The 9,441-nt window shown below is 37.6% G+C and overlaps 2 protein-coding genes across 2 annotated transcripts; one reads left to right on the plus strand and one right to left on the minus strand.

The window, feature by feature from the left end:
• Nucleotides 1–838: 838 nt before the first annotated feature.
• On the minus strand, nucleotides 839–2,353 carry LOC113505989. The gene has a single exon (XM_026888855.1). The coding sequence runs from the start codon at nucleotides 2,351–2,353 to the stop codon at nucleotides 839–841; it is 1,515 nt and encodes a 504-aa protein (XP_026744656.1).
• Nucleotides 2,354–6,056: 3,703 nt separating this feature from the next.
• On the plus strand, nucleotides 6,057–8,371 carry LOC113506089 (putative nuclease HARBI1). The gene is made up of 6 exons (XM_026888949.1): nucleotides 6,057–6,768; nucleotides 6,846–7,026; nucleotides 7,154–7,344; nucleotides 7,453–7,588; nucleotides 7,700–7,841; nucleotides 7,971–8,371. The coding sequence occupies exons 1-6, from the start codon at nucleotides 6,668–6,670 to the stop codon at nucleotides 8,369–8,371; spliced, it is 1,152 nt and encodes a 383-aa protein (XP_026744750.1). The 5' UTR covers nucleotides 6,057–6,667.
• Nucleotides 8,372–9,441: the final 1,070 nt, after the last annotated feature.

Below are 9,441 nucleotides of genomic sequence, written 5' to 3' on the forward strand. Positions count from 1 at the left end.
AGATCAGTATTAACGTTCGAAATCGGATCTGGAATCCCTACTGCTTCGCGACCAATAAGAAAGTGGCTGGGAGTAAGTATTATACTATCATTAATATCTTCGCTTTGCGCACACAATGGTCTTGAGTTCAAACACGCTTCGATTTGGTGGAGAAACGTTGTCATTTCTTCGTATGTCAGTGTTGACTCTCCTATCACTCGACGTAAGTGATGTTTTACTGACTTCATGCCAGCTTCCCAGATACCACCAAAATGCGGTGACGCGGGAGGAATAAAATGCCACTGGGTTCCTATGTTTGTCACTGCGTTTTGAAATTGTGCTGACTGCGTTATCTGTAAGATTTCTTGATGTAAAAAGTTGGCTGCTCCTACGAAGTTCGTGGCATTGTCACTATACATGTGTGATACGTGACCCCTTCGTGCCATGAATCTACGTAGCGCCGCTATAAATGTTTCTGTTGTCAAGTCTCCCACTAACTCTAGGTGTATTGCCTTTGTTGCTAAACATACAAAAACGGCAATATGTGATTTATAAGACTTGTGACCTCGTCCTTTCATAGTTCGTGTTTGTATCGGTCCCGCATAATCCACTCCAGTATGGCTGAATGGGTAGGATTGCGTCACTCGAGCTCTTGGTAGTATTCCCATTTTTTGAGAAACCGTAGATGCTTTGTATCGTACACATTTTACACATTTCTTAAGTAAACTCTTAACTTTCCTTTTTCCACCAATGATCCAGTATTTTTGTTGTACATATGCTAGACTCAGTTTGTTTCCCCCATGCAATGTTTTTTGGTGAGCGTCTTGTATAATCAACGATGTTACATGATGGTTATAAGTTAATAGTATTGGGTGTTTTGGTCGTAGAGTAGTTCTGAGTTTTGTAATCTCCCTCCTACTCTTAGTAATCCATCTTCGTCAATAAATGGGTCCAAACTAGACAGTTTATTGTTTTTCTTTAAAGATTGGTTATTGCGAATAGTTTTTAATTCTTCCTCAAATTCTTGTTGCTGTACTATCATAAGAATTCGTTTTGTCGTTAATTTTATTTCCATACACGACAATGGGTTATAATTTTTTTGTTTGCTTGCAAATCTGTAGCAATATGACAGCACCCTTATCATTCTATCCCAACGGGAAAATCTATCCCAGAAATCAATCGTCACTGTTTTAGTTGTTGACAAATGACACAACTCGACTTCTTCATTTGGCTGTGGCATCGTTCTCGTTATAGGCATCTTATCAGTTTCGAGCCATTGCGGACCGTTCCACCATAAAGCTCGGTTTATTAGTTTTTCTGGGTCGATGCCTCTTGAAACGATGTCAGCCGGGTTATCCACAGAAATGACGTGATTCCATTGAGCGTTTGGTACTAACCGTTTAATTTCTGATACCCTATTAGCCACAAACGTTTGCCACCGATGAGGCTCTCCTCTTATCCAGCCTAAGGTGATCATTGAATCAGTCCAACAAGATATCTCAACGTCCTTGCAGTTAAGTGCTTCCTTGACCTTGTCTATCAACCCGGCCATTAGTACAGCAGCGCATAACTCAAGTCGAGGTAGAGTAGTTTTTTGTTTCTTGGGTGCTACTTTTGACTTTGCTTGTAGTGATGTAACGTAGTAGACGTCATTTATCCTTACACGGCTATATACAACCGCTCCGTAGGCTTTTTCAGACGCGTTGCTAAAACCAAATAACTCGATCTTTGTATTGTCTGTCGTGTAGCACCACCTGTGTGGAACTTTAATTTTCTCAATATCTTTGACATGTTTTTGGATTTCAATCCATTTTTTCTGAACCATGTCATCAACTGGTTGATCCCATTCTAAGCCGTTTGTCCAGAGTTCTTGTATAAGTAATTTCATTTTAATTATAATTGGTGCCATCCAACCTAACGGATCAAATATTTTCGCAACTTCCGACATAATAAACCTTTTAGTAGGTTTTTTATTTTCCGTTATAGTTATTCGGAAATAAAAACAGTCTTCACGTGGTGACCATGCTATGCCCAATGATTTTCTCGTTTCGTCTAAAGGCAGTTTGAGCATTTCATCATCTTGGTTTTCCACGGGTATGTTTCCAAGCAGTTCTGGACTATTTGATGACCATTTTCTAAGTTTAAATCCGCCTTTGTCTAGCATCGATATCAACTGTCCCTGCAATTCTTTAGCTGAGCTCTCCTGAGACTCTCTTGACAGGATATCATCTACGTAAAAGTCTTGCAGTGTAGCTTTACTTGCGATTGGGTAATTATCTTGTTCATCTATAGCAAGTTGTTGTAATGTTCGTACCGCAAGATAGGGGGCACTCGTTGTACCATAAGTGACTGTTGTAAGTTCGTATTCAGTCATACTAGGTGAAAACCTCCATAATATTCTTTGATATGGAAAGTCTAATTCACTGATTTTTATAAAACGGTACATTATTAAATGATGTAACGGTTTACTCACGCGTATTTATCGGGGTAGCCCGACTAGTTTCGGACCCAACCGGAGTCCTTAATCATGAGCAGACGCGGCGGGATCGCGAGTCGAACTGACGTCAGCGGCCGCGCATCTCGCTGCGTAGCGCCGCGCCCTGAGCGGCGGTGGGGCCGGCGACGCCGGTGGCGCGGGTGGGGGGTCTGCTGTCGTCATTGGCATCGTCCGTGCTCCCGTACTGGCTGAGTCAGTGCATACTTACATACACGTCAGTGCTTTCCAGGCTTGGCTTCGTATGACATAACGCAGCATTCAGTGCTGGTTTCCACGCTGGTGGCAGTGTCCATCCACGATCTCTATTGAAATTCGGGTGACGGCTGATTTCTATAGCCTCACGTACTTTTCGCGGCACGAAGTATTTCTCCTTCGCTAGTACGGAGGCTTTGTCGAAACGTATGTAGTGTGCCGTCCCCGCATTACACACATGTTCTGCCACTGCCGACTTGTCGGTGTCCATGTTCTTCATGCTGCGTATATGTTCGCCAAGTCTGGTTGCTACATTACGCCGGGTTTCCCCAATGTAGCTCAGACCGCAGTCGCACGGTATTTTGTATACTCCCGGGAAGCCTAAAGGATCCTTGTCCTTGGGAGAGCGGATCATCTGTCGCAGTTGTCCGGGTGGCCGATAGATCGTCTTGATGCTATATCTCTGGCGTAACAAGCGACCTATCTTGTCTGTGACACCCTGCACGTATGGTAAGCACGCAGGAGTCCGCTCGGCCTCCGCCGGACGCTTGCGAGCTTCGCCCGCAGATCCCAGGAGACGTCTACACTTAACTACTACACTACCTACTGGCTACGTTGAGAGTATCACGTATTGTCTTAAAAGTGGATATTTCCTGTGGCGAGGGGACTTTTACCTCCAAATTGACGGAATCAGTCTCACGATAGTTATTATAAAAACGGTACATTTTCATGATGTCAGCCATAAAAGCCACCTTATGCTTCCGCCATCGTAAAAGTATAGTAGATAAGTCTTGTTGTAACCGTGGGCCTTTAAACATATTGTCATTAAGGCTCATTTTTGTGCTATTTTTGCTACTTGCATCAAATACCACACATAGTTTTGTAGTTAGTGAGTCTTCCTTGATAACAGCCTGATGAGGTATGTAGTATTTTCCTAAGTTGTAGTTTTTTTTATCCACCTTTCTCATGTGGCCCATACGCAAATATCTATCTATAGATATAAAATTCAAAGGTGACTGACTGACATAGTGATGCAACAACGCACAGCCGAAACCACTGGACGGATCGGACTCAAATTTGGCATGCAGGTAGATGTTATATTGTAGGCATCCGCTAAGAAAGGATTTTGATAAATTTCACCCCCAAGGGGTTAAAATAGGGGATGAAAGTTTGTATGAAACTTTGTCAATTTTAAACCGATCGAGCTGAGATTTTGCATGCATATAGCTACTATAACGTCAACATTGCTTAAGAAATTGCTTAAGAAATGATTTTGATAAATTCCACCCCTAAGGGGTCAAAATAGGGGATGAAAGTTTGTATGAAACTTTGTCAATTTTAAAGCGATTGGGCTGAGACTTTGCATGCATATAGCTACTATAACGTTAGCATTGCCTAAGAAATTATTTTGATAAATTCCATCCCTAAGGGGTTAAAATAGGGGACGAAAGTTTGTATGAAACGTGAAATATTGTTTTTTTATTTATTTACGACCTATATTTTTAACTCGGTAATGTTGGCGATGCTACTTCAAGATCAAAACATTCTTATTCACACTCAACCCAAAGTTGCATGTAGTTCACAATGATCAAATCTATACCTAGGCAGAACAATAAATTAGTACGCCGACGGAGGAGTAGGAATATATTTTTCTAAATTCCTCAATAAGGCTGATAATAACGTGTACCTATCAGCACGGACATCCGTCAACCTCATGCAGCAAACCAGACAAGTGAGGGGCAAATAAGCAGAAAAGCTGAAGCTTGGTTAGTGTTTTAGCACTTCGAACAAATTTTTATAAATCATTAATGAAAACGTTTTTTTTCAGATCGTTAAAAACACAACCTCTCAATTTCTAGAAATGCTAGGAATATTATACTTGCATAAACTACTAACTCTTCTTTCCGTATAGTTCTTTATTTTAGTTCTATATATGCAATAGGGATGACGATATTTTACTTTAAAGATACAGTAAAGGGAACTCATGCATGAAGTCATGTTTATATATTTCTTAATCATAACATCACAGATTCCGCATTTCCTATACTTTAGATTTTGGTCATTAAAAAAAAATAAAAACAAGCATGACTGATATCTGTTTACTTTGTCAATATTCCAATTTTTGTTAGGAAGTTCAGTTTTAATATTAAGAGGGTAATCAAACATAACGTGTTTCAGGTAACCGTTTATCCATTTTCTATTTGTTACTCATATTGCTGGAATTTAGAACTCACCACTGTTTCCTAACATCTAACACTTTTTAAAATCTTATCTTGGCCGGTTCCATCCACAAAATTAATTTGACATCTTCTTTATACCGTCAGAAAGCATCATGTGTGAAAATTAAGAACTGTCTGGCTATAACAGTTTCTGAGATACAGCCAAGTGACAGACAGACGAACAGTCACCTGAGCCTCAATAATTTGGTTCCGGTTTAGCTCTTTCAATAATAATCAATGATACCTCAACAGTCATACTCAGTCCAGCCTTTTGAGGTGCAGGGCGGGACAAAGTACAGACGTTCTCGAAAAACATAACCCACCCTTCTGATAAAAATTTAAAAAAAAACCCTCAAAAGTAATGCATTTTTAGCAGAGGCGCTAAGACTAGGTTATACTATAGCTTGACAAACGGATTTCCAAATCCATTTTTCTGTCACCAATTATATCATCATTACAAAACTAAGAACTCGCTTGCAGCCCCCAATTTTTAAACAAACAACAATTTTCAATCATGTCTAAGAACACATAAATCACTTTTAATACAAATCAAACTAAATTGAAATAGCTCTAGCCGAGCCGAAGCTATGATGTCATAGACTGACAGGCAGATATGACAAAGTTATAAAACCCCTTTCTTTGGGGTAAAATAAGAAAAAAACATTCAAACAGCTGCGAAATATTGAACGCCAGGACAGTATCGTAATCAATTAAACATGTTTGACCCAAACATCTGATACTGTTTGGGGCCGTATAGATTCATAAAACGTGGAAATAAAAAAAAGCAAGATCAAAACGTAAAACAAAATAGCTACGAAGGAATTTTATAACAAAGCTTAAAACAAAAAAGGCGCTTTTTTTAAATGTTGCGTTATATTTTTGCGATGATCGTTATTATTAAACTTTATTGTTTTCCACATCTTGAAAATTACGCAGACAAAGTCGCGAGCAACAGCTAGCTAATCTATAAAGCTGAAGAGTTTGTTTGTTTGTTTGTTTGAACGTGCTAATCTCAGGAACTACTTACTGGTTCAAATTGAAAAATTTGGAAAAATCAATAGATCATTAATCGAGGAAGGTTTTAGGCTATAAACCATCACGCTGCGACTGATAGGAGCGAAGATACAATGGAAAATGTGGGAAAAACGAGGTAGATCTAAATCATAACTTATATCTTCTAACCACGCGGACGAAGTCGCGGGCAACAGCTAGTTCGTTCATAAATTCAATGTATTGCTGTCGTAGGTTATCATTTTTTACAAGCTGTCGTTCTAGTTGTAAAAGTCGTGCACCGGCTTTTTTACGAGAATCGCCGTCTAAGTTTAAATTTACGTTTGAGTCCTTAAAAGGGAGTCGCACTGCGTAAGTCCCGTCTGGGTTCCTTACCGTCGTTTCTTTATAATAGTTTTCACAGATCTGTACCCCTAGCACGAACATCTTGCGAAAAAGTATTCGTATCGTTAACGTGAGCGTTTTGTATGGAAACATGAACAGCGCCTCTAGTGTGCGTAATATGAACTAAATTTGTGAGCACGAACATAAGTCAAGTAAGTTTCGTATCGTATTCGTAACGTAACTATCGTAACCTTGAGTCGTTTGTATGGAGATAGGAAGCACGAAGGTATAAATTGACGTATCGTATCGTGACTGTCGAAGGCTGGCTTGCGAGTTTTACGAAAGTTTATTCACTTTAAATTTGACAGTGACAAAACTTTCGTCAGAGTTTCTTGGAAGATTTAAATAGTAATTAAGTGATTGTGTGACCGAATTTTGCTGAAAAATGCTTAGATTAACAAGAAGCACCCATCGACGTAGCACGTTGTGCCATTATCTTGCGGCGCGATTGATTGTTGAAAGTGGAAATGTACGAAGAGAAACTAGGTGAGTCATCTACTACAATACTTTATGTAGATAAATAGAAAATAAGTTGGTTTATTAATGTACTATTGTAATTTCAGAGAAATCTCGAGGAGAGCTCTCCTCAGAAAAAATATAGCCAATATTAACGTGCAATATCTAAGCGATACAGAATTTAGAAATAGATTTCGTCTCAGTAAGGAAGCATTTTTGCATTTATGTTGCGAATTAAGGGTCAAATCTAGTCTAAGACCAAGTAAAAGGATCAGCCTGGAACATAAAGTAAGTGTAGTAAATACTTGAATTTACCCAAAATTTTAACCAATAGGTACATTTTTATGGGTGCTCTACATATTTAATGGATATAATATTTTTTAAACACATATTCATTTATTATTTGTATTTATAGGTACTGTGTGCTTTATCATTTTATGCTACAGGCTCCTACCAAAGAATAGTAGGAATGGCTAAATGTTTAGGGCAAACCACAGTTAGTAAATATGTGAGACAGGTTACTGACGCCCTTGTAACCCCCTCAATATTAAATTACTTTATAAAATTTCCTGCGACGCTAGAGCAGCGTAATATTATAAAAAACAAGTAAGTAGTAATCAAATTATAATACCTAAGTTTGCACAAATTGAGTGAACTGTATTGAATAGCGAAATTAAATAATAGATTAAATTACAAAAAATCCTTTATTTACAGATTTTATACAAAATTTGGCATCCCTGGAGTAATAGGATGCATAGATGGGTCTCATTTTCATATATTCACTCCAAAAAGAGACATTGAGCATTTATTTTATTGCAGAAAGCATTTCTACTCACTGAATGTGCAAATGGTGAGATATTAAATTTTAATATACCTCACTCAGCACCGATGGCCTAACAATTAATTAATTACAATAATTATGTTGTACAGTTGCATCTTCATCCACATTTTTACATTTCAGATATGTGACAGTGAATGCCGAATTATTAATGTTAATGCAAAATATGGAGGTGCTACCCACGACGCATTTATTTGGGAAAATAGTCAAGCCAATAGATATATCCAGGACATAAATAAAAATAATGAACAAGTTTGGTTTTTAGGTAGGTAAAAATGTATTAACCAATTAGAAAAAGATATGTTGCAAAATACTTAGGGCAGCAGGCAAGTTCCAGTAATTAAAATTTACAGATTTTTTTTAATAACTTATTCTTTAAATAAAAAAAATCCAGGTGATTCTGGATATCCACAGAGGCCTTGGATGATGACACCAATCCCAGATGCTCCTGAAGGTACGCCAGAGGCAAAATATAATACCATCCATGGGAAAGCCAGAGTTGTAATAGAAAATACATTTGGTACACTTAAAAATAGGTGGAGATGCCTTTGTAAGGACCGGACATTACACTACACCCCCGAAAGATGTGCAACTATAATTATGGCATGTAGCGTTCTACACAACTTAGCGATAGATTTTATGGTGCCCGATCCTGAAGAAGATGTCATAGATTCTTTAGAATTAGGAATATCAGCAGTTTCTTCAGAAGAACCTCTTCGCGATCATGGTTCTAGAGATGATTTGATTCGCGGTAGAACACTAAGACAAATATTAGTGGATAGAAAGAATCAATAGACTACACATTGTTAATAATTAATTTAATTTTCCATTTTTTTTCTAGGTTTTGTGTTACCATGTGTCATAAGAGAATAATTGTATGAGAACTCTGTCTGTATTTTTTTTTCTTTATTTGTAATTTTAAACTCATTGCACAGAGTGTTAGGTCTTAAATTGTTTTTTATTTGTATTTTCGTGTTGTTACTTTTAAGCTCTATATTGTATTTTATAGAACGGTGTTGTCGCTAAGAGACTGTACATGTGCTGTTATTTTAATTTGAATTTTTGACGGTCATAAAGAGCTGTTTTGCAGCCAAGTTTTAGTAATTGGTTTTTGAATGTAGAAATGGTTTTTCTTTTGTGATAAATTAATTTCCAGATACTATTCCACTATTTAATAAAAAGTATTTCTCTATGAAATATAATTAAAAGATCTTAAAATAATATATTGTCTAAGTTATTTATTAAGCTAATCTTTATCTACATATACAAATAAAACTTAATAACAATAAACAAACAAAACAATAAGCCTAACCAAATAACTTACTATTAGTTGCATATTTGGCGAAACAAATAATGTCCGATTTTATACACTTTTATTCGCCAAATATGCATCCAATACCTTCAAAGCTTCTTTAAAAAAATCCAGCCATTTAGCTTGCAACTGCAGCTCTACATCACGCTGTCTAATCCTCTCTCTTTCTAATTCTTCCGCAACTCGATCACGCTCTCTTTCATACTGCCTTGCGGACCCCTCACACTCCTTAAATACTTTTAAAATTTCATCGTCGGCTTTCTTCTTTTTCTTCGGCGGCTTCCAATGTGTGTCCATTGAAGCTATTGAAGGTGGTAGTGGATGCGCGGGAGGTGGAGGTGGAGCGATTGAGCGTTGGCTACTTGTTCCCGGAGTATTCCAAGTATCTGGCAAAATGATGGGCATTTAGGTAGTTATCTCGACTTAATGTGTTAGTTTTTAGTTTTAATGATTGAATTATAAATCATTTAGTACTAGTTATTTCAAACTCAAAAGGTAATCTAAAGTATTTAAATTAAAAATATACCAACCGTCAGCAGCGGGTGTTAGTTTT

Source organism: Trichoplusia ni, chromosome 28, assembly GCF_003590095.1.
Source record: "Trichoplusia ni isolate ovarian cell line Hi5 chromosome 28, tn1, whole genome shotgun sequence".
Classification (NCBI taxonomy): domain Eukaryota; kingdom Metazoa; phylum Arthropoda; class Insecta; order Lepidoptera; family Noctuidae; genus Trichoplusia; species Trichoplusia ni.

What these genes read in the sequence shown, in the direction of transcription:
- LOC113506089 (XM_026888949.1), top strand. Translation starts at nt 6,668, where the DNA reads ATGCTTAGATTAACAAGAAGCACCCATCGACGTAGCACGTTGTGCCAT. An exon ending in CGTAATATTATAAAAAACAA is followed by an intron (nt 7,345 to 7,452) that starts GTAAGTAGTAAT and finishes CTTTATTTACAG; the next exon opens with ATTTTATACAAAATTTGGCA. An exon ending in TGAACAAGTTTGGTTTTTAG is followed by an intron (nt 7,842 to 7,970) that starts GTAGGTAAAAAT and finishes AAAAAAATCCAG; the next exon opens with GTGATTCTGGATATCCACAG.
- LOC113505989 (XM_026888855.1), bottom strand. Translation starts at nt 2,353, where the DNA reads ATGACTGAATACGAACTTACAACAGTCACTTATGGTACAACGAGTGCC.